At 39.7% G+C, this 26,417-nt stretch overlaps 1 protein-coding gene across 1 annotated transcript in view; it reads right to left on the bottom strand.

Moving 5' to 3' along the window:
* The window catches only part of LOC139102313 (uncharacterized), a 67,277-nt gene that overhangs the window by 28,060 nt on the left and 12,800 nt on the right, over positions 1 to 26,417 (bottom strand). Inside the window, exon 3 of the mRNA XM_070656124.1 lies at positions 8,102 to 8,180. Within this exon, the coding sequence (XP_070512225.1) occupies positions 8,102 to 8,180 (79 nt within the window). The remainder of the gene's footprint in view (positions 1 to 8,101; positions 8,181 to 26,417) is intronic.

Below are 26,417 nucleotides of genomic sequence, written 5' to 3'. Positions count from 1 at the left end.
TAAAATGTCATTTGCAATATTTTATTTTTTTTAATTGTACAAAATAATCTTTTATTGTTTAAATAAAAAAAAAAAGTGTCAAAGCTTTATAAGCAGATGAAAATTCTACACATAAAATTGTGATGCACGAAGGTAGTCTGATTTATCCGTTTGAAGAGCGTCCAAATGACGAAGTAAAAAAAAAAAAAAAAAAAAAAAAAATATTGGATGACTGTGCTTAATAAAAGAGGCGACAATTTTTAAAACGCGCGATAATATACCAGCAGGATATCTCGGCAGGATAATGGTGCGTGCCGGCGACGTTAATTACGCTCCTACGGCGTTTGCAAGTATAATTTTCGAGTGTCGACACGCACACGCGTGCGAGAACGTGTCTCTATGCAGATTTATATTCCGCGGACGCGGAATAATAAGAACTCTTCCTCATTCCGGATCGATTCTACTCGACCTCAACATCGATTCTTTCCGCCGAAAGAGTGATAAACGAAAAAACTTTTTTAAATAAGAAAAAAAATCTAACTTTTTTTTACATAAATATATTAAATGTTTTAAATGTTTATGAGAAAAATGGAAAATTTTTGGAAATAACAAACGAGTATTCGAAAGAAGTAACAAATATGTTTTTGTTAAAAACTGTTTTAATTTTTTACAGAGATGTGCTTCAAATTTTGAGAGAATATAAAATTAGCAAAAGTCCGTCATATCTGTATTTGAAATTTTATATTTAATAGAAATAAAAGGGGATAAAAAAAATGTAACTAAAAATATAATTTTTAAAAAGTTACGCGAAACTTTTTATAGATATATAAAAATAAAATAGAACGTAGTAAATTTATGAATATATAATATTATATGTTTCCGCGTTAACGTTTTCTTTGAGAAATATAAATTACGATATAACATGTAACTAATAAAGTGTAATATGCATAATAACGTATAATGCGTCGGCGAATATAAAATTCTTGCAAAATGCAGTATTTGAATATCACATTTTATTCTACCGTAAATTTTTCAGCGTTAGGAATTAAAAATCCAACAGGGAGGTAAAGATCAAGTTTTAAAAATTAGAATCTCTAAAAAATGCAGCAATTGGGATTTGAATACCTCGGCAAAAGGTAAAAAGAGTAGATTATCCATATATTTAGAAGTCTGAGAATATTATACAAAACAAAGAATACCTAATGGACCTCGGAAAGGAACGGGGTAGAATCCACAACTGTGGAAAAAGGAACGAATCTTGAATGTCCGCACCTAATAGGGGTATATTAACGGAATAAAATTTTTTGAGTTACATTTAATCTCGGCAATAACCGGCGTTGTTTGGCCGATTGCATCGGCTGTAAATGAGCGCGGGGCGGGTATAATGCGCTTGGCCCCGGAACGACCCGAACTAGGGAAGCACATTAATATACCTAATGGTACTCCGGAACTTGGCTCCGGCCAACCCCCGAGACAAAACTCCCTTAATTGTGCCACTTCCGTTCGAGCGAAAATTTAGCCGGTAACCGCGTTCACCTGCCGAGATTATTAACCAGTACCTGACGGGGTGCGTCTATTGATAGATAACGTTGAAAAATAATATGTCACTGAAACGACATAAAGTAAACGTAATTGCTAATAAGCACTATAAGAAATCTCGCAAACTTTCAAAAAAGAAAAGATTTTAAAATCAAAAGAAACTTACGTATTACTTTAGAAATTTGATCTCTGTTAAATTCAAGAAAGTTAAGCTTCCGGCGATGTAAAAATCTAAAAGCGCGAGAATTGAGATATGTAAAATTAACTATGTTTTTACGGTAAAAATAGCGTGGCACGGCGCGCCGTTTTGTTTTGTTTTGCTTTATGAAAAAAGGGGGGAAAAAAAAATCATTGGCTCGCAAGAAAAGTATCGTCCACTACCAACCAGTGCGTGTCACTCTCACGGCACTATTTAGTAACCCCCAACTCCTCGTCTGTCTTCATCATTTATTCTCCGAGGGTGGCGTAATAAAGCTCGGCAGATATCAAGCCCGATAGAAGTCGGCGTAGCTGCAAAACGATCCCCGTGACTCGCTTATCCGGCCTTGTATGTAAATGTTGACATGTTTTCTGAAGCTGGAAACATACACATGCACACACACACACGCTTACACACACCGGTGACACACCTGCGCGCATGCCGCAAAAGGAAAGTCGTGTTATCTCATGTAAATCTTCACGGTAGCGCGATAAGCGTGAATTTCACCGCTCGCTTATTAATATTTATGTCCGGCGTTAAAGGGGTTGGCGAGGGCAAGCTAACGTCTACAGGCCACTTCAAAAGCCCTCGACTACATTTTCTTATTCATTTCCTTAATAGAACGATTATGACGCATTTGCTGAAATCTTTAGCTCCCTCTTTCTCTCTTCCGTGCCTCTTGAATTTAATTTTTAGATTACCAAATGAGACAAGCGTTGCACGTTCTTAAATTTATATTTAAAAAATAATAATTTGATCTGAACTAAGTACAGCTGCGAAATTTATAAAACGCACTGTTTGGAATCTTTATTCGAGGTCGAACAAAAATATCTTGATAGCGCAGCGTAATTGTGTACACGTTTAATTTACAAATAATTATTCTAGTTATTCAGCTGAGAAATACATGAAACTATTTCGAGTCGCGGGTAGGAAGTCTCGCTCTACAAAATGCACTACGTTACTATACGCCCTGCTGCAACAAGCAAACCTAATTTACACAAACCGCAGGAAATGAACGCACGAAGGAGTTGAAAGCGAGAGGAAAAGGAGGAAGGACACGTTAAGGCAGTATTTTCATCTGCAGAAATAATGCCGCTCCTTTATCTTAATTTTTCGGTGCTATGTTAGTAAAGTACGCTTGTAAATAGAAATCCTTGTTAATAATAATTTACTGATATAGGTAGCTCTGTAAAAGTTAAAATACTTATTACCATTCTAATTTTTATTTACTACTTTTTTAAATATTTTGAATTTATTCAGACATTTTTTACTTAACCACAACTTCCTGAAATAATAATTTGCCTTTGTTGAACGAAAGATAAAAGCGATGTTTAAAATGTCTAAACAAATCTGATTTAAAAAATAGTTTTATCAATAAATGAACACCGTGCGTGATAATGCGATAGATGCATATTAAAATCGACGGTAGTAGCTAATTGAATATGACAAGGATGAAACGTGGATTGTTAAAACTTCGTGGCGCTCGCCGCATGATTCGCTAAAAATTTGCAATCACGTGATCTCGATGGAGGGGGTGCGGGAAGAGGATTAACGGACAGACAATGAACGGGCGATCCTGCTTGAATGGCGTGCTGAAGCGCACTCGAAACCGAGCCGAACAATTCACGCGTAATTCTCGTAACTGCGATATTCGCGTTTCACTGCGATTTCCGTCTCGACGAGGTCGGATTTGGCTTTCCTGCCTCCCCGTTTCAAAGATCTTACTCAAGGCTCTCAACGCGATCCGAATCGTAGAGAATTCGATTCTATACATTTTGCAAAATAATAAACTTTTATTCCACATTTTGCTCTCAACGTTTTGCCGTTCTTTTTAGCGTTATCTCGTCGTGTAATTATTTAAATCGTCACGTTGTTACATTTATTATTTAAAAAAAAATGAAATACTCTTGTTCACTTTAATCGTAATATACAAGGGATTTTTATTCTTAGCACGTGCGATACTTATATACGGCACAGACCAAAAAAAAAAATAAATAAAAAAAATACTTATCACCTTTTATTGCCACGCACATTTTTCATTAATTGGTTAAATTAATTAATTAGAAAAATCCTAAAAAGTTACGTGCACTGCGCCGTAAGGGAGATTAGATCATGTATTCCTGCGATAATTAAAACAAGAAAAGAAAATAGTAGACGAAAGTAAGGCTCACAATCTATGTTCATAATGCCACCTCAACTCCGCAGGACACCCGGTACATGTTGCATTAAGCGCCGGGCGACGTCGCCCTGCGACTAATTGGGAGCGGTTAATGAGGTGACGCATTTTTATTGTTCTTCCGGCTTGTTAAGCGACCTGTTTGCTTCCGTAACACGTACGCCGAGAGCCCCGGGAAGGCGCAGGGGATAGCCGGGAATCCCGCGGATATCCTGAAATTGTCCCGAATACCCCGCGTGAATCCCGGAAACGTCGGCGGAATATTTTTCGCGGCTTTGCCGACCCGGCGGATTATCGACATCGGCGCTACACACGTGCGTTTATTCGCACACGCGTCTCCGTTTTAAATAAACGGAACCGGGCTCGAATTCATAATTAAATCGGCTTGATAAATAGAAATAAATGGGCGGTAAAGACTGTGGCGCGGCTATCAACGGACACACCGAGCGAAATAATTTAGCTTATAAAATGTTACGCGGAAGATGAATCTTACACGGAAAGTGAATTAACTCGTCGGGTAATATTTTCGAATGAATTAAGTTAGAAAGTTAAATCATCAAAGATACGTAGGGATTATACATATATTCTTTCAAAATACGAGGGATACGCGACGTCTATGATTGGACCCGCTTTAAAATAATACTTTTTCTAAAAATTAAAGTAAATGTCATACAATTTTTCCGTTAAACTACTCGATACAATATAACAAATAATAACTGTATATGTAGGTGTTATTATAAAAGTTAAAAAAAAAAAAATATGTATATACATATAAACGTTTGTCATGTTAAAAATTGAAATAATATTCCGTTCTAATAAATGGGCACGAACGCGCAGCTCGATTGGTTTCTATATGCAGGTAAATGATCTGTTTGTTAAAACTGAATTGACATTTTCATCTCCGAATAGCAAGCAATTTTGAATGTTATTTCAATCAGCCTTTTAATGTAAAATTTCAACCGATTCACATATAATAATTTATATTTTGTACCTTTGCGAACCAAATTATTTCTATACAAAGCTGTCTGTTTATAATTCTTTATTTCGTTCTAGCGTCATTATAAAAATCGATCGGTATGCTTTATGGCTGTGTATACATAGTGCATTCTATAGAACTAGAACCACCGCAAAGGTTAAAAACAGTAATTTAAATTTACAAAGAGCTTTATTGTTAAAATGTTGCTAATATTGATAATAAAATTCGCGAAAAAATATGTGTAATTAAATTTTTATCAAAAACGACTAGCGCGCTACGAGTCACGGGTTAGTATTCGTCAGCTGTATTATTAAACAAAAAGATATGTAATATTCAATGGCAAACTGTATAAACTTTTAATAAGTTATGTTTTAAAAAATGTCAAAGGTTTTCTTTGAACGTAAAATAAAAAATAGAAATCTCTAATCTGATTAAAGTAGAACGCAAAATGTTAGAATGTATATTTATGAACGGACAAAGGAATTATTTTTGTAATTTCGTACATTGCGCTGTAGTGGATAATATTTAAACTCAATTTGAAAATGTGAAATACACATTTATAGGATTTTTTAAAATTATATATCGCTTAAAAAAAATACTGGGACGTGGTGCACGATGAAAATAATAAGTAAAAAAATAGAGCGAGTGAATTTCAGTACTGTGCGATGCATTCTAAGTCTGCGTTTTTTTTTCTTTTTTTTTCCACATTGAAAATGGCTTTTGACGCATGATATTCAGTTAGAAGATCGCGCACAGGCTGGAATTCTGGTCAGGATGAGGACGCGGGAGATTGACAGCTGCATTAAAAGGGGCGACAGAGGAAAGATCTGAAAAATCCAACGTGCAGATATTACGCGACGTTCTCGAGATGTCGTGTTTTTCTATCGTATTCCGGCGGGACTTTGCCTTACGAAATTTGATTCGATTGCGCAAACGGTAGTTTATCTTAGATGTATGTCCAATATATCGATATGGACGATTCCACGTTATCCCGCTTAAACTTCTCACAAAAATTTTTTTTACGTCTGCAGATATATATCCAATAACAACTTCACATATTCATAATACATATATTCGTAACAGAATATATATTGACAGTTCTGACCCAATTTTTCCGTTTTATTAAGGTTTGCTAACGGAGCATGAACACAACATCTTTCAGATTCTGTATTTCTTCAAAGAAGCTATCTTGATGTTAAACCATTTCACTACTTATATATATATATATATATATATATATAATACTCGTGAGATGGTTAATTCATGGTAGCATTCCACTCAATTTCTTGAGCTTTGACGACTCGATCCCTCTTACGAGCGTATCTTCAATTTCAGTTTATATACTGTAATATTCTTCTATTTCATTCTCAAGAATTTAAAAGAATAAAATTGCAGAACATTTCTTTAAACATTTAGAAATAAAGTAATTATATATTATATGTATCTTAAAATAACACTTTTTAAAAATAATTCTGTTCTTGCATATATATATATATATATATATATATATATATATATATATATATAATATTATTGCAGTAACTCACTTCATTTTAATTCCAACAGTATATAGAATCATTTTGATGTTTTAGGTTGTTCACCTTGCTCTACGTAAATGTATGCTTACGTAGCGTTTACTGTACAAAACAAAGTTTAACTAATCTGTGAAACTGTTTCATGTTTAGTTTGTTATATTCAAAGTTTACTCGAGTATTAATTTCAATATGATCGAATAATTTGGTTGTTTATAACTTATTCTTAATGCGGATTAATCATATCTATTCTTTAGTCGTTTCTTCTTTTCGAACAAGTAGTAGATTAGTAAAGTCATATTTAATTATGCTGCGAAATTAGTATTATTTCTATCAAAAAATCATTTTCATTGCGACCTTAAAACTTCAAAATTATATTGTGGACGATTGAAAATTGGCATCAATTAAATTGGCAAAATCGGAAAGTAGTCGAATTCTTTTTCTCTTTTACCGAAAGCGGAAGGAAACGAAAAAGAAGAAAACAAAAAAAAAGATGGCACAGAGCTAGTAAGGAGAAAAGGAAAGGTACGCGACTTAGTTCGTGAAAAGGTATCGACGTTTGCCACGACGCTATCTGTCGTGGATAATGCATCAGCTGTTAGAGAATGTCTCTACCATTCCCCCGCTTTTTTTTTTTTATCTTACGTCGAAATACTTCCCGTGCTCCTCGAGCATTGTGCCAGATTACTGAAACACAGCCTCAATTAAATTCTTAACCATCGCGTGAAAAAGAACATACTTTCCGACGACGCTATTAACGTTTCAGGCACATGCACAGTCTGGGGATAGTCAGTTATCGTGAAGACACAAAGCTTCGATATTAAATATAAATCAAATTAAGTTTAAAAGAGATAAATTTACTTTCTTAGAAATTACAATATATCACATATCAGTAATAATTCTCCTGATATATCGAAATATAAAATATATAATTTTCAAAATTTCTACCTAAAACACTCCACATTTTTATATAATATATTTCCGTAAATTAATTTATATGATCCTTAATATTTTTCGGTGATTCATTAGATTTATCGTTTTACATACTTATGACTTACATGAAATAGTAATGTGACACTTGATCAAGATACGAGGGATCTTTCCTGCGCAATACGATGCAATTACGGGCTTTTTTTTTTATTCCGTATGTTTATCTCGCGCAAGTTAACTTCCGCAAACATGCGACCGCTCGTGAATTCGCGGTCACGTTTTGCGCGTAAAATACGTTCTCGGCGCTTTCGGGTTTATACATCGAGTTTAGGGTTCGTCGGCACCTTAAGGCTTGGGATAAAGCGGTCCTTTGAATGAAACTCCTCTCACTGGAAGATTTATACGCGCCGCGCTGGGAAAAATCGAGCAGATAAGATAAGATGGTGCAACTACGTGCCAAAGAACACCGGGATCTTACTTTGAGTAGATTGTTGGCAAATTCGTACAAATACGTGAGATAGCTTCATAGCGTTACACACGACGCCCATGTACGCGCATAATAAATTTATGGCGTATCAGTGCTTAGAAAGACTCAATTTTTCGCGAAAACGCAATATTCATGCGAGATCCGCAAGAAAATAAAGATATTCTTTCATACTATGCGTGTATATATTACACGTATGTAATGGATAAAAAAAAATTTTACAAGTTTCTTCATAAAAAAAATATATATTAATATAAAATATAAAATGTAAAAATTTAAAACTTACCAGTCGTTTCCCGTTTTGGAAACGTTCTGTCGTTTGCGTCCAGTTTGATGAGGCTTTGGCTCGGCCACCATGTTCACGTCTGAAAACAATTATTTCTTGATTAGTATTTAAAGAACACTAGGAGGTAATAATACATAAATAGAATAACTCAAGATCACTTAATTTCGTATTAATATAACTTTTATATTTGACGGATTTATATACATATAAAGATATATTCTTTTTATTACGTGATAATAACCGAGACCTGTTACCTAATGCGCTTTAGATAATTAATAAGAAAAGTCAAATTTATTTCTAATCTGATAAGTAATTACTGATTTTATCTGAACCGAACAAGTCAGAAGTGAATTGAACCTCTCGGAGAACCTTATCCCGCTTATTTTCAAACATAATTTGTTAAAAATTTAAAGTTTACCCAGACGACGTTCCTATCGACGTTTCTCATTTCAAAAACAAAGAAGTCGAACATAATGAGCGCGCGGCTCTCGCGTATCGACTAGCGGACGCCCAAGCTCCGCGCCAAGATAATAAACGCAAAATGCGCTCTCATCGTTGCGCTACACCGCCACGCAGTCCGCCCGCAGCTTACGCGGATTAATAAAACGTAGACGGCCACGGCGAAGCGCGAAGTTTCCGCTCAGCGTTTCCGCAAACAGTTATTAATTTCACTGCCTTTGAGCCGGCCCGTAGCGAGATTGATAATGAATGCGCCGCGACGCAGCGCGGCGGGCGATCAAGCGACAAGGCTTTCGCATTCTTCTTGTTTTCGTCACGGCGGTAAACTGAGACGGCCGCCGTATTCATCGTACAGAGTGATTCAAAAGTCGCGCAACAGGTGTGCAGGTATATTGATCCGCACGCCTGTTCTGCGCTGTTCTGTTCAGCTTACGGTCCGCGTACGCACGATAACTCTTCAGACGTCAGCGGACGTGGACAGAGATATGCAGATCGGAGAAATTGCCAATAGTGTTGAAACGAAGTCATTAAGACCTGCGAGAGAGTTGCCCGCACACTCCGCGACAAGCGCAATAGCGCGCCATCATAAGAAAAATGAAAAATCAATAGTAATAAGTGAAACTATCTCTATTGAAGAGAGGATGAAATATAACTGACTTGGACAATGGTGTAACAAATAAGAAGCACGTAGGGAGACGATATGTTGTATACTTCTGAAATCGAAGGTGTTTAGAGATACCGAGAGAGGAAGAAATAGAATGCCAAAGAACGGAGATAGCGATACCTGCCGGAGGCAAGAAGATGGAACGGCAGAACCGATAAGGAAGGAAGTGTCAAGAGATAAAGGGAAAAGAGGAGAAAAAAAGGGAGAAAGGCAAGGAAAGCGGAAAAAGCGATAGAACGAAGAAAAACTAATATAAAAGCGAAGAAACAGCTTTCCAATTCGATGGAGTTGTTCTTCTATTCTCAAGGCGTGATGGAAGAAGTGAAAGAAGTGAAATTGAACAAATAATAAGAAGACAGACGGATAAATTATAAAAAAAAAGAAAAGTTAATAACATATAAAGTAGAATACATAAAACGAGGAATATCTCGTTATAATTAAATTAAAGACAAGAAATCGAAACGTCGAGGTAAAAACGCTTGAAATAAGAACGCGGTGGGTGAGACGGTCCTTTTCAATTTTATTGAAATCGAAGCTAGTAGTTTCTTTTGGATGAAGTTTTTGAACATGATCATAAATTCAAGGACACACCTCTCCGCCACAAATCACTTCATCCCGAAAACATTTTCCATCTCGCCCGCCACCCCTGCAAGACGCTTGCTCGTATCCGTGTCGCTAACTTCCGGACGTTCCGCAAACCGTTGAGGTCCTGTAGCAACCCCCTACCACCGTCCTTTCGCCATTCCACCCTCTCTCACAGAGGGGTGGTTTGTGGATGTTCCTTGTTAGAGTAGCTGGCTGATTCCGTTGTGTGCGCAGCGGTGCGCTTCGTCCTTTGTGTGAGCTAACCAAACACCCCTCTCTCAGCGCCACCGCCCCGCACCTTATCCTCATCCCCCTCATCCTTGTGCTCCTCCATTATCGCGGCTACTTGCGCAAATTGTTTACACGTCGGTCCGCGAGCATTTCATGAGGCCGTCCGAAAATTGATGATTTGGTAGATGTTTGTTGCACTTTGAGAAGGTTGAGGAGAGAGGGGTTGATTTATTAGAGAAAGAGGAGCTCCGAGGGGTATTTCACGAAGCCACTGAAGACGCCGAGTAAGATTACTTGAAGGTCTAAAGCAAAGTCGATCTTCGGTTTCATGCAAATACCGAAATTTGGTTTGTAAAGCCTTTAAATATTAAATATTTTGTCGAATAAATGCAAAATTAAATAAACGAGTTTGCCAATTGCTTATAGAACGAACACATTAATAAAAATTTCTTTAATATGTCTGTAAGATACGATAACTATCTTGTGGATTTTTTAACAGTTTTATTATCAAAGCAAATATACATATATGTATGTTATACTTTAGGACATTTTCATATGTTTCGAGTCTACATCTGCTTACGTATTTTTTTTTTTTTTTTTTTTTTTTTTAATTGGTTGCATCTAAGAACATGCCTGAGAGCATGTAAAGGTACCAAAAATCAAAAAACTCATGCCCTTACGAACGAAGTGTAAACTCGCTCTTATCCTATTTATATACACGTAGAAAATAAAACCGTGCAATTATTTGTCGCGAAATACCGCGGGAACGACCGGCGGCCGTGTCGATTGTTTTTCTCGATTTAATTTCCTACGGATCGAAATATCTACGGCGGATTGATTTATTGGTAATCCACTTCTACGCGTGGCGGAAGAGAAAATCCGAGCGTCAAGGGGTTAAATGCAGCGCGGCGGAACGAAACTCCCGACATTCGCCACCGCGACGCAGCTAATCGTTGCGGGCGTCGGCGTCGCCGCGAAGTTTAGTCGATACGCGGGTGTACGCGGATGCAGTAACGCGCCGCGAGAGAAAGAGAGAGGGGGTGCGGGAGAGAGCAGTGACACAGCGAAAGAGAGACGTGGAGAGAGAACGAAGGAGAGAGAGCGAGAGAAAGAGTAAGAGAGAGAGAGAGAGAGAGAGAGAGAGAGAGAGAGAGAGAGAGAGAGAGAGAGAGAGAGAGAGAGAGAGAGAGAGAGAGAGAGAGAGAGAGAGAGAGGAAGTCGAGTATCGATGTCATCTCCAGCACGCGGTTGAAGGGTGATTCCTATATCGCGTTGTGAATTGTTCCTCGAACTAACCGCCCGGCGGTTGAGCGAGCGACAGGGAATGCGAGAGCACGGGAGAAAGCGAGAACGAGCGCGAGCGCGATCGCGAGCGAAGCTGAGCGGAGTCTGTAACAGGCAGCGACGCTAATGGAATATGACAACGCGAGGCGAATAATAATCGGCCGTTTCTCCGTCGCCGAACTTCGTAATAAAACGAGCATTGTCCGTGACGTTTCGTCGCCGACAGCGTCGCGACGTCACGACGGACGTCGCCCCGCCGCCGCCGACGCCGCTCGCGGATTTTTCGCGCTGTTTTCACGCGCGCACGTCCGTATTAATGATCCGCGGTGTTAACGCACTCGGTAATAATGTAATCCACACGGTGGATCGTCCTACAAGATTTTCCCATTAAAATGAAATAGATATTTCCCCACGAATGGCCGAAGCTATATTCTACTTGGCGACTTTTCTAATATATTTGAAAAGAAATGCTAAAAATATTAATTTGCGCTATTTTATATTAGGTTAAAACCACGAAGGAATTAATTTATTAATTTGATATGTCATTACGACAACGATTATTTTATTATTCAGTAATGTCAAGAATAATTGATAGACTGTGAAAATCGCTGATAATATGGCCTATTAATTTTATAACCGCGAACCGTTAATCACAAGGGATGCCAAATTGTTAATTCATCAATTTATTTATGATCTTGCAGATCGAGTAATTAATGTTGCACGTGGGCTTGACCGGGCATATTTCGATATCCAATCGTATCGGACCGATAATTTTATTATGGAATTTACACAAGGCCGATAAATCTCGTAAAATATTTAACAACGTAACAATATCTAATCTATACTTATTAATCAACATGCTTCTTAATATTATTTAATAACGTTTCATAACGAAGCGATAATCGCTCTCGTGAAATTACAATACTCCCTACAGCAATTCGTAATTGCTGCAATAATTACGATTTAATAATCGCAACTAATTTGCGAGGCATCCCTTTTCATTTCCCATCACTTCAGGTAAAAAATTTTTTTTTTTTACAGGCATTTATCTTTTTTTTTTTAAATTTTTTACTTTGAAGTTATCGGTGAAAAGAAGTAGAATTGATGCGCGCTCGGGCATTCCATGGATATGAGGCCGATTAAGTAGAATAAAAAACGACGGTTCGAGACAGGTCGGCGCGGCTGATTCTCGTATACTGCGCTCGCAGAACGCAGGATGGCGGAAGTTATCACCGTGTACACGCGCGGTTACAAGTTCGACCGTTAAAAGCGCGCCCGGGTGAGTTTCGTACCAGCCAGTGCGACTCGCCCGGCCCGACTCCGGCTCGAGCTAGACTCGACATGCACGCATTACGCTATTAGCCCACGACACGACATCATTTCCATCGTTTCGCTACACTCTTTGCTGGGGTCGGGCCCTTTAATTGCGCCGCGTTATTTATAGCCGCAGTTAAAACTTGCGCGCTTGGCCGTAGGAAGCAAAACAAGCGGCGGCGATGGTAGCGGCGGCCGGGGGTTGTCTTTCCGGGCCTCTCCAACGGATAGATCGTTTGTCGCGGTCGACTTTGAGGCCATCGTATAAATTATTCGGCAAATATTTTACTTCTTCAACCCGCTTTAACCTTCCCTTCCGCGAAGCCGGTTAATGTAATGGAATTACCGCAGGGAGTAATTTTTCCGACGTATTTCAGTTTCGCGTAAATAATTCCCAGCGTCGTCCCCGTGCGTTACTCTCGCATTCGCATCCCAGCCCGAGCGCGCAATAAAAATCGCTTTCCATCCCTATTTCTTCCGGACGTGTATTCATCATTAGCGTCGCGGACCTGACACATTTTTCCTGTTAGCGTTACCATTTTTTTCATTCTTTACCGCACGTACCTTCCATATTTCCCTTTCTTAACTTTTTACGATTACCTTCCATCTTTCTAACATTTCATTTCTCTACGTCTCTTCATAACATTTCCGCCGCAATACGTTCTGGCTCCTCATAGAAAATATCCCTTTTATATATTTCTTGTCCATTGAACAATGCTTCGTTACATTTTCCTACCATATTTTCCTCCTTTTTACGATCTCAAGCCGGCCGAGCTTTAATTTCTCTTATTATCTCCCTGTGAGTTTTAGCCAAGATTTTCGAAGCGTATCAACACGTGGAAAGCTGATCCGCGTACCTCGCGCAGTAATTAAAGTAACAGCCGATAATTGACATTCTGACAATACGTAGCCAACAATTTCTCCGCATCTTAATGAAAGAACTGATAAATAACACCGTCGGCGGTGGCGTTAGCCGGGCTCTCTTTTAATCCCCGCTAATCCCGCGGTCGGAAAAAAGGAATTCGCGAATTCGCGCTGGTTGCCGCGAAAGGGCCCGCGGGGGCTAATCTTGGCGGGCCCTTTGTCGGTAGAAGTTCTTTTGTTTACCCCGTGCGCGCGGTGCAGAGAAGGGCGAGCTCTGAAACACGAAAAAGGGGTAGGCACTTATTAAGCAAGCCCGGCTTTGTGCGAGCCTTCAGTCATGTTTCCCTTCCTCTTTCAGGGGGGGGAGGGGGGTGAAGGGGGCGTCGCGACGTCCGCAGACGGATTGACCGGACGGTAGTGCTCGGACGGGCGCGATGCAACGTAAAAGGACTCCGCATTTCTGTTGAAATGCCGGCTCGAAATGTGGCTGCCGTTCAATACGGCGAGCTTGAATGCGCCAGCCGCTCTCAATGGCGCCCACGCTGCTGCAACGCGTAAGGGATGGCGCGCTAATTATAGCGTTTGTATCGTATCTCTTCTTTGCATGTAATTATGGCAGTTTTATTTAATTACACCGTAATAATTTACGCGCCTTTATCAGCTGATTAGAATTATTGTGGGATGTTCGAAAGTCATTAGGTAAACGAAGATTTAAAACATGGATATTTCAGTATTCGTAACGATATAGTATTAATGTACAAAAAATATGCGGTTAGATATTTTAAGTCAATCGACGTATTTCTACAAAAAGATTAAGTTTTTTGTTTGTAGAATAAATTTTAAAAGTGTCAATTGACTTGATTTTTACATTATTAAATGTTTGTCATCTTACGCGTAAAATATGAAAGACCCATTAAACTCCAACCAGTTTTAGAAAAAGTTTAAAAAAAGATGCTATCAGCGAGTTCAAGAGGTCAGACAGTCAGCAAAAATTTCGGGTTTAACTTCTACTTTTTAAAAAGTTTAGTTTCAAAATATTTTACTACTTTTCGTTTGCGTTAAAATTTTTCGTATATTCCAAATTGATAAAAAGAAAAAAAAAATCTCTTACGAAGAGAGAAAAAGATTAAACTTGACTTTTTCTTCTGTTTTATTTAAAAGCCCGGTTAAAAAAAAAAAAAAGAAGAAGTTTATATTTTCCGAACATATTGATTTATCTAAAATATGATTTACCCCCCCAAAAAAAAAAGACAAAAAAAACAAGCTTCCTTGTCGCAACGCGATCGTACGTTACGCGAAATACGGAAGGAGAGACTGGGGCGGGCAATATTTCATTGACACGATCATTCCGCGCAACGTGAGAAAAGCAACGAAATTCGCTGTCAACTTCGCTTCAACGGGGGTAACGTTGGAGATCGCACGCGGGAGTTTTCCATTGTTACGGGCGGCAGACGCCGCTCTATCTGGTCCTACTTTGGCGAAGAGTAACGCGAAAATGTGAGCGCGGTCATAAATTCAAACGGTCTCTCGACGACAGCCGTCGCGGGACAGCGGCCCGACGAAAGAGAGCGCGCGGTCCCAGCTTCCGACATCGACGCGCGCCGCGAGCTCGCATAATCGCGCCGTCCGCGCGCGCCTCTTGCCTTTTGTAACTGCCAGCGGGCCAATCTAAGTGACGTACGGCCTCGCGCGACCCCGCGACCTCATACCGCGCTACCATAATCATTTCATACACAATAGTCGGACGCGGCGCCGTTTGCAACGAGGATCGCCGCGCGGCCCCCGCGCGACGCCGCGATGCTGCGGAGCGGTGCGCGGCTGCAAGAGTAATGGATGCAATTTGTAGCCACCTCCGCGCCTCCTGCCCCCTTGGCCACCACCACCCCTCGCATTCCAGGGCAGCCTGGGGTGCAGCACGCAGAGCGACACGCGAATTTACACGCGTGCCTCTGGGCCCGCCGAACCCCTGCTGACCCGGAGCTCGACAAAGGTCGCGCCCTACGACCCCTCGGCGCTTGTTACCGCCCGATAAAGGTGACGGCGTAGGTACGAAATGATAAAATCGAGTATGAGTTGGTAAAAGCCTTAACGAATTGATTGCGATAAGTCAACACTCATTATGTTACGAGAAATCGCGAGAATGGAGGTTTCACGGTCGGTAGATGTTTACAGATAATTAACGCTCGTGGGTAACGCGAGTTCCATGTAATGTGCGCCGGCGTATTTTATTTTTCGAATGATTGATCCCTGGAAACTTTTCGATGTGGAGGAAGACAGCCGCTGTATGATTAATCCCATTATCTACGTTTTACACACCGGTCCAGAGACCAATCCATTCTCTGTTTAGAAAAAAAGAGAGAAAAAAAAAGAAAACATTGTAATTAATTATCTCATCTAAAGTAAATTCTTTTGGAGAATAGTAACGTCGATAGAACGGTGTAATTTGTTAATTAAAAACCAATATAAGCTCCGCGTTCGCCGGTTTTGATATTACGCACGCTCTTACAATTTTTTTTATATCAGAACGAAGAAAAATACAAAGCGTTTGATTCTTAAAAAAAAAAAAAAAAAAAAAAATTTAAAAACAATAAGTATTTTTGGATTCATCGTTAGCGCTTTATATTTCGTAAAATAGGCGATACATATTCCACGCGTCTACCTTGCAATGAACCCGACGATACAACGTAAAAAATATTTGGGGTCGCCGTGGGTCGAATCGATAGGGTTAGAATTTAGTTGGGTGGTCCACTGGGGGACAGGGCGAGCGTACGTAATTACATGGAAAAAATTCCAGTCAGGAGGCGAGCGTTCTCGTTGTTGAGTTAGAGTCGCGTTGCGTGGCGTGCCCGGACTTAGAAATCGGCTAGCCAATCAGCCAATCACGTACCCACGCCGTGGTTGCCTTCCGATCGCTTTTTGGCCCTACCGAAATCTCGGCGGACCAATCGAGCCGCGCCGGCACGCTTCCGCTAAATTGCGCCCTATTTTTAAATATTAAGTCCGCTCCCGGCCCGGAGAATGTCCGCTCGACCGAAACTTGCCGGCATTCAGTCTGGGCTCACGACGGTTAATTCTTATCAGACATCGTTAAACGTTTTTGAACTCCGTTCCGTGCTTGCTACGAAGACGCCGAACATAAGACCTCGTGGAAATACGGAGAAAAATATAGTTTAAGGTACTGCGAATTTTATTGCACTCAGCATATATCACGCCGCTCTCCGCGGTAACGTTGTGTCGTATCGCCACACTTCTTTCTTCTCTCGGCGCAACAAGATTTACCCGCGTCCTCGCGTTCATCTGCCTCTTCATCTTCAACTCGAGCGCGAAACTTGAAGGTGCTCTATCAGAAGTAATCGGCATCGTCAATGGTGCGAACGCGATACCGATACCGCGCGCGTCTTAAATCGAAGCAGTTATCGTATCGGCACGAAATAAGGTCGAGAACTCCCGCGAGATGGGCGGATAAGAAGTTTGAAATGTGTCGCCCGACTAGGAAGTTCGTCATTTAATTTTCCATCACTTTGTATTATCCGACGCAGCTCCCTAGGCGTGCCGCATTAGTAAGCAAGGAATAATATCGATGCTACGACGAAGTTCGGAATTCGAATCGACTTTGCGCGATGCATCGAGCCACTTTCGCGTTATACAATATTAATGTACGCGCGTCACTTTAAAATACAAACACTTTGGGCTCGCGCGTGAATAATGCATGTTTCCTCTTATTCGCTCTCCCCTGCACCGCGGGTTCATTACCGATTCGCCTCGTTCCCTGGCTTATTCCGCGAATCGTCGCGAGACTCCTTTGATTTTGTACTCCCCTTGCGACTCGCGCTCGAAAAATTATCGTCGCGTAGTCCCTGACCCGCCCCACAAATTTCTAATGTAATACTCGAACTTCTCGGTGACCTCATTTGTAGATCCTTCGTAGATCCTCCCATTGGACCATCCGCAGCTATCTAGGCGTCTGGGACGTGTCTGACATTCCTCGATAAAATGTGTTTTGCGGCGTACATCAAAAAACCTCTGGAATTTCGTGCGGCAATGTAAAGGGATTTGTAGAAAAAGAAAAAAAATCGAATACAATACTTTACAGTTTTCAAGTTTAAAAACTAATATTCTATCGACGCTGAGTATTCTTGAAAACTAATACCTTTTGTTTAGTTTTAAATCAGTTTAGTTAAAAAATTTTTTTTAATAATATTTCACTAACCTTTTCAATTCTGTTTGAGAAAATAATTTAGCCTGGAAATTAATTTTTTTCGTCACTTTGCTCAATTTTTTAAAGAATAACTACAAGATTAAAATCTAAGCTGACTGTAGATTGCTTCTCCAGTTAACCGGAATAGATTTACCTCTTCTGTAAAAATATAATTTACCCCGTTTATTAAAAAAAAAAAAAAAAAAAAAATATATATATATATATATATATATATAGATATATATATAATAATATCGAGATTATCGAGAAACGCGACACCCAATGTCGCTTCGGGCAGGCTTTCCGCATTATCGCTCGTGGACGACGCGCAAATTGCCAAACTTTTCACGCCCTCCTGTTATTGTTATTGTTGTCGTCGAGATAATTACGCGGCGGCACAATTAAATCGCGTGATAATATCGAGTTTCGGTATCGATCACCCCCTGATCAATGGCGCACTCGCCGGCGCAACGCTTGCGCCACGTCGCATCGCGTATGTATACGTATTAACGCTTTAACGACAAATATAACATTTCGCCTGAATTGCGTGAACTCGCGGCTCATACACGCGCGCAATTTGCGCGCGTCGTCGTCGCCGGAAATTATCAACGAGCATAAACAACGTCGAGGCTTCATTTTTAGCCGTGTCCTTTGATCATGCGGCGTCAAATATTTTCAAAGTACTCGAAGGATTATAATGGCGAACATTATAAAAGCCGTGCATAAAACTAATGGGCAAAAATTCAATTTAAATTTTTAATATGCAATAGGAATAACTTTGCAAAAAAAAAAAAAAATCTATTAACAGCGTTGGTCAATTTAAATAAAAAAAAAAAAAATCCCGTGGTTTATGATCGCGCCGGAAGAAAATACTTGAGCCAAATTCACTTGGGGAAATATTAGTTTTAAAATACGAGAAGCGTTTTTATTTTTTATATAATAAGGATCTTTAACTTTCTGCGGTACAAGATCGTTATTGTGTTGCATCATTCCTTGCTACGATCGTTCCCCAATGAAAAAGCAGGGTGGAGTGACTGCGACGTGACTTTTGAAAATTGCATAAGAAAGCACGAGCGGGAAAGGAAAAGGAAAGAAGCTAGATGTTCCCTCGCAAATGTCATTACGGGCGTGCATTTCGTCGCTAATTACAGCGAAATACCCGCGAGGCCTGTCCTTTCCTCGGTTAATTAGTTAAACTCCCTTCCCCCCCCTCCTCCTACCGCCCACGGCGGTGATAAGCCGGAGAATTTTGTCCTTAACGAGCTGCGCACGCGGCTCCTTTAAGGGACAATGACGAACCGCCGTGGCGTTATCCACCGAGAGGGCGAGAACGATGTTTGTACGCGCCCGTCGTAAAGGCTGTTTTACGCGTCGCAAGCAGGGTAGGTAAGTCAAGTGCGCGGGTTACTCGGTTGGGTTGTCTCCGTGAGTGCCGTGCTCCAGAGAGAGGGAGAAGGCAAACTGAGTGCTCGAGTTATTTGTCGCAAGCTGGAGAGCATGTCCTGCGTAAATATCTATACTCGTTTAAAATCAACGTCAAGCCAGGCGGAAAACCTACATTCGCCTCGAATAGCAAACTGGATAGCAAATCTCAGAGAAAAGAGGGAGGGAGGGAGAGAGAAAGAGAGAGAGAGAGAGAGAGAGAGAGAGAGAGAGAGAGAGAGAGAGAGAGAGAGAGAGAGAGAGAGAGACAAAGTGAGCTATGCATTTAAAAACAGACGTCACGAACTCTGTACTGCAACTTCATTTAAAATGCTTGTATAAGGATACCATCGTAATTGATCTAATTATTACAGAATTATTTCCGATACTTTAATACCTTATAAAAGCGAACGTGTAACAATTAAAATTTAAACCGTGACAGCAAGCAGAAATTGATACAGAATAATCTTAAGAAAACTATAATATTCTGTTATTTTATACAACTTGAATTATCTTAATTTTCTTTAGTCAATTAATTTTTTTTTAATTTGGAAAGTATGATGTACATTATAAGTGATCAGTCAACAAACGAGTTCTTTACCATGTTGTAAAACATTCGGGTAATAAATTGCAAATTTAATTTGTTTTTCTAATAAATCAGATATAAGAACTGAGCGAGCTGTCGGGGATGCATTTGCATATTATTGTCTCGAATAGTAAATTGCAACGCCGAGCGGGCGTTACTTTCGGACAAAATGTGTAGTCGAAGCTAATACTCTGTTGGGAACGTATTTCAGCGACTACGTTACGAGTTGCGCGAGTTGCACTTTAGGGGTTTCGATGATGACCATTGGGATGTGTTTGATTATCACATATATTATTATATTACCAATAAGTTCTGTGAAAAATGCATGTTTTTAAATATACTTATCTAGCGGTTAAATATGAGCAAAACGACGAATTAAAAATTTCTTGCAAGCCAAATTAAATCGCACTAAACCAATATTTGTTTTCGGTTTATAAAATAAAATATAATATTTTTATTTTATCTCTTCCTTATTCGATTTGTTATTTAAGGCGCAAATTATTCTATTTCTGCCGTCTATTGTTGTTATTACGTTACAGCATAGTTCCATTACGATGAGCATTATGGAATATTATTTCCGCTATAATAAAATTTCATTGAATTGAGAGTAATACCAATTTGTGCATAATTCGATAATAGAATTATGTTATGTATAACAATAGGTATTTATATATATATATATAGATATATATTTTTTTTTTTTTTCTTTTGTTAGAAAAAATTGATATAGAAGTAGATAACTGCATTGATCGCATTTGTTTTATTCCTATTAAAAACTTTCTTTAAATATTAAATTTTGTTTGGTTTTGCGTACCACATAAAGTATTAACTTGATATACTTTTATGCCGTATACCGAAGTATTTGCGTACTTATTTTACTATAAGCCATACGAGTATTTGCGCGAGACCATAATTACAATTGTATATACGTATACCTACACGCACAGCCGTGAATACATTGTGGAATTTCCATTATCCAAACTATTAGAGAGGTACAAGTGGATTCGCAGATAAGCGAATTTTCGAGTAACATATTAATTACTCCTTTTTGACAATGTATTTGATTCCTTTTAAAAGAAAAATCAGCAAAATTGATAGTTTAATTATGTTTATGCATCTCTCATGTCTGCTAAATCGCAGGCTGTATCGCCGCGATATATATATTTAGCTGCGTAAAATTTCATTATCTCTGTGCCTCCGGCCTTTTATCCGACGTACGCCCCGAAATAAGGGTTGCACCTTTTATCTTGAGGGTAAACAATGCGCAAAATAATAAGGAAATATTCTGTTCGGATAATAGGACGTTCTCGAATGGTGAAACGTTCAGATAATAGAATATTCGGATAATGGAGGTTCGATTAATGGAGGTTCCACTGTACTGTGTAATTCAATACAGAAGTCGTACGTGTATGCCGTCGATGCCGCAACCGCGCCACAGAGCAATCGCATACTGGAAACAGGGCACGGCTGAAAATTCTGAAATCGGCCCTGTCGTTTCGTCAAGAAATGAACACGCAAATCGAGTAGCAATTTCGATGGAAAATCCACTCGTGCTTAACGAGAGAAGGCGTTTGCGACCTCTCTTCCATTCCCCCTCGTCCTCCTCCTCTTTCCTAGAAAAGTTGGCGATGATGGTAACGGTGGCTGCACCTTGACACGGACACACTTTAAGTTTCCCGACGCGTCGGTATCAATAAGACCACCCGGTAGACTCCGTAAATCTCGCCGCTCCACGTAATCTGGCAATCGAAGTTTTCTAATCACGCGAGACATCGCCGAATGGACTATCGATATGCAGTCACGGGGGTGTCGAGAGCGAGTTGCATGAAATATGACTTCTTCGGGCTCCTTGAAATCACTCCGGTAATGTTACGTTACTTTCGCCACGTCGCAGTTTGCTGCGTTCCCGAAAATCCATTAAGTTAATTACTGTTCTTTTTTCCTTTTTTTGATGCTGACTCGCAGTGCGCACCTTTTTTCCAGTTGTTGAATAATAAAAGTCTTTAGTGCGCGGAAAAAGTATGTATACTCGAAATTCCAGAGTGGGACTTATTTAATATGTCCGAAAGATCTCATTAATTTGCATTAAGTTGGTGCACTTATAATTGCAATTAAGTAGACACTCCAAAGCAAGATAAATAGCGGTAAAATTTTGTAAACAAAATTACCGTTGTTCCAGAAATTTTATTAATATAACGCGTATGTAAGAAAATTACGTTCGCAAACTATGCTGTTTTTTTTATTTTTATTTTATTTTTTTTTTTATCAAAGTAACGAGGGATTACAACTATCACTTAATTTCTTTTTGGCCGGATAACTGTCACAGCATTTATTGATATTTTAATTTCTTGTAATGAACGAATATCTATTAAGCTCTGTAAAATAGTACTTTCTTCAAGTTACATCCATATTTGACTCGTCAAATTGTAATAAAGCAACTTAATTCGACAGCGTAGAAGTTACATTCTGAAAATAAATATTAATAAAATTAAATAAAATGTACTAGCACGCGTGTTTCAACATAATTTTCCAAATAAATTTTTTAATTGGCTTTTTTTTATTTTAGATGCAGCAATCCTCCCAATTAATATCATTTTATGCTGTCGTCAAATTCATAACATGGTCAGGATATATACACATATATGTAGCCTCAATACATTTTATAAAATAAATTCATTAAAGAGCCTCCTGCGAAGCTTCGCCAATTTGCATTTAATTTCATTACGGCACCATTACGAGACGATTAAGTTAAATTAAATTGAATTACAACCAGTACGCGATAATTATTCTGGAAGTTTTAAAAGAGAGATTATAATTAAAATTTTTCACGCACTTACATTAATTTGGATTACCATCTGTATTCGCTATTAAATAAACATCGCCGAATTATCAAAGAAATCCTCGTGGGCTTAAAAGTGTGCCTGTTCTTTTCTTAAAAGCACGGCTTTTACTCCGCTAATTAATTAATTAATTAATCCAAGGGCCGACTCGTGAATCGGTCCGCGTGGGATCCGCTTGCGGAACGCCTCGTAAGGGAGAGGGTGTGCTCCGCGTCTCGGCGATCTTTTCAGCTCTCTTTCGCTTCTCTTTCCTCTCCCGGCCCCATTTTCTACAGATGCAAAAATGCAACACTCGCTCTCTTCCGGCCGGCATTTTTGCGGCTTTTCAGCCGATTTAATCCGTTCGCGAAAACGCCGAATAAAGATTAACTATCTCGTTTAAATGCATGCGTCGTCGTAGCGCATTCAAAGCGGAAGCTACGCGAATGGAATTTGCCGCCTCAAAGAAAATTATAAACACGAACGCGCCCGCCACCCCTCTCTCTCCCGGCATCGCGCATAATTGCATTCGTCCTGTACGCGCGCTCCGGCCCCGCTCGCTTCCGCTTTGGCGCGCTTCGGCCATCCCCGTGCCGGTTTGAAAGCTGATTTCCCGAGCAGCCGAGCGCCCGGAACGAACGCTTTCAGCAATGACGTTCGTGCATTCTTTATTTGCGTGTATAATCGTGTTAATTCGCGAACTTTTTCCACGATAGACGCGGGCGCAACCAGTAGCTGCCGTTTGTTGCCGGCGCATTAAAATGGCAGGCGTGTCACTTTTATCTCTCTGGTCTTGTTGCGCGTGTTTGCCTGCATACATGCGATCCACCGGGACGTTTCGTTTTTATTTAATATTATAATAACCACTCCTACAACTCCGCCGTCTCTCGACTCGATCAATGTTTCCTTTTTCTCGCATTGTTTCGACGTGTTTTCATGTTGCTTATCACCGTTTCCTCATCGCCATTGCAGACAAATGAGAGAAAGACACAATCGATGAGTATTGTATAAGTTATATAAAACGGAAAACTACACGCTACACTTCCTTTCTACTCCGACAGCGAAGTCTGAGGTGGAAACTAATTCCACGAAAACAAAACTCGCGGAAAGACGACTATATCGCGCTCGTACTTGCGCGAAAGTGGCTCAGGGGGGGAAAGAGAGAAAAAAAAAAGATAAAACCCTTGTGAAAAAAAGTTTATACAGCCTTTTTCGCAAGTTAAAATAAGTATGTTCCATATTTCACGCTCGCGTTGGACTTCGGGACAACTCTAACGACGCGTAAAATGTATATTTCCAGAGTGTATTACAAAGTCAATGAATTTCTTCCTGGAGTGGCCATACGCCGCGGGGGGAGATAAGTTATCGATTTGACTTTTGCACGGGTAATGACGTAACCTCTTGTTCCGCGATCTTGTAATGGACTTCGCGATGAATTCATTTCGAAACTTGACGACAAAATCCAACACGATCTATAGAAATGTACGCTCGAATAAAGGCGTATATTTCTGATAAACTTCGCTGAGTTTCTCTTTTTCAAACGTCGCCGCGCGGAAATATTTGTTAGCGTTTCTGAACTTTACGCCAAGGATAGTTTTGCATCGCGTTATAATGTAATATATATTTCATATAACAGGTATACGATTGCGATAACTTATTTCCGTTTAGTTTAATAATTTTCCAACGGATCAAATCGCACGAGGGATATTTGTCGTGACGCGATAAATCTCGAGAAAACCACTTTGCGTCGCTAAACGAAACACGCATTCCCGATTAAGAATACCGATCCCGACTGAGACACAATGCGAAGTATTTCAATTTCCTTTTCGGAATGTCCTCGTAGCTTCCACTAACCATTGCGTCTTGGGTTCTCGATGTGAGCACAAATGTGCGCACGGTAAAGCTAACAAAACTCGCGAAGATTAACAATAAATACAAGTTTTGCGAGACACCCGCTGCTTACTTCTTTTTAGTTAGACGTTAATTTCCCGGTCGTCTTTTCGCACGATGGGAATTTCGATCCCAAGATTTTTAAAGCAAAAAGGAAAGAGAGATACGAGCATTTCCACCTTTCCTCCATCCTCTCGAATTCTCCAGGAAAATGCACGAATAGTAAATCGAGATGTGGATGCTGGAGAGGATTCGACGAGATTCGAGCGTCGATTAGTTCCACGCTATTCCCGTTTTGCTCGCCGCCATCTTTTTTTTTTGTTCGAGAAATTCGTTTTTTTGAGATTAGATCCAGAGGAAGGTTTAATTTTCCGAGGAAAGCCCGATTTTCGATATCTATTGGCAACGGGAATTAAAAACATTCGGAAATTTAAATAAAACATTTATGAAAAATTAATCTTTATTTTTTTTTCTTTTTTTTTGTATTTCAATAACATGCGTTTATATAAACTATAAAGTAATTATAAATTGAATTGCCACGAACATGACGAATAAACTCAAAAAAAAAAAATTTTTCGATTATTGCAAAAAGAAATAGATTTCTAAAAACCTTTCCAAATAATGCGGCCGATCGTATCGGGTCACAACTTGCGCGATACGGCATGTTACGCCGAAAAAAATGGGGTACATGACATGGCGTGCAAAACGAGGGAATAGGCAGCCCGAAATCACCTGGGATCCGTTTACAGCGGCGGAAGTCTTCGCTTCCTCCCGCCCGTCCCCTAGCCGTTTCTACAAAAAGAAGCGAAAGTAGCTTATTCTCTAACTTGACCCGGCCTGACCTAACGTAACCTGCTCGATGTTCGAAGCGGAAACTAATTTAAGTTGGAGAATCACTTTGGCTGTTTCGATTTATTCAGATACTCGACGTATTTCCCGCGAGAAAGAGAGAAAAGGGAGCGAAGGAAAGCGCTTTCTTCTCTCGTCTGCCTTTCCCTCTGCCGTCCTGTCACCTTTGCACGCACCCGAATCGCGTTATTCACCTTCGACACGTAACTGGCGAGCGAGCCCGCTACGCTGACGCATTTAAAGCGTTGACTAGCGCGGAAACTTGGATTTCTGCGCGGACGTGAAAAGCAGGAACGATATTGGAAATTTGGGTGCAAGGGAAGTAAAGGAGAATTCGAATTTTTGCAATAGGATAAATGTTGAAGTGGCCCCTATAAGCACATTTCCGTAAAACATTCGTAAATAAATTCTTTTTGGAGCATAAGACAATTTTTTTAGAGACTTCGTAAAAATTGCCGAATTTAAAGATGAATCTTAGACACATTTGTTAATCCTGAATTCTAAATTTCTTTTTTTTTTTTTGTTGATAGCAAAAGTGTAAAAATATACAGATTTAATTGTACGATTAAAGATTACGAATAAGACGAAATGAAACTTAACATCGCGTATAACTTTTATGCTGTTGTAGTCATAATAACTTAAAAACTGCCATTTTATTAAAGAGAAAAAAAAAGAATTTTGCTACGCTTAATGGACAATGATTGATTAGCTCACAGTCAATTAAGAAGCTAAATTAAATAGTTGAATGACACTACGATGCGAAAGAGCGGCGCATCGGAAGCCACTTATTTATAAACCGCGATCAGATTTCTCCTTACGCAATTTTAATTAATATTTTATAATTAGCAATGTCGTCGCCACGAGCGAACGGCATTGTGCGCGTGCTAATTGGACGTCACGGCCGTTCTTTGGTGCATCGTCAAATGTTCGATTTCAATTAAGTGAAAAGAAAACGCGGAGGCGAGCAGGCGAGTCAACTAACCGATCATGATTGATCGGAGGATACTTATTTATCTAGCTGAATGCGAGCACCTTTCTATTTTTACTCGTTAATTGCATTTCTAGGTGCAGTAACAAAGGATGAACACCGAGGATTTTAAATTTAAAACTCGTTCGCTGATTTATTTCAATTACGCTAACTCTCCTGGTCA

The sequence above is a fragment of the Cardiocondyla obscurior genome, linkage group LG04 (genome assembly GCF_019399895.1).
Source record: "Cardiocondyla obscurior isolate alpha-2009 linkage group LG04, Cobs3.1, whole genome shotgun sequence".
NCBI lineage: Eukaryota > Metazoa > Arthropoda > Insecta > Hymenoptera > Formicidae > Cardiocondyla > Cardiocondyla obscurior.
The sequence above is the reverse complement of the archived record's forward strand: the minus strand, read 5'-3'. Positions and strand labels throughout refer to the sequence as shown.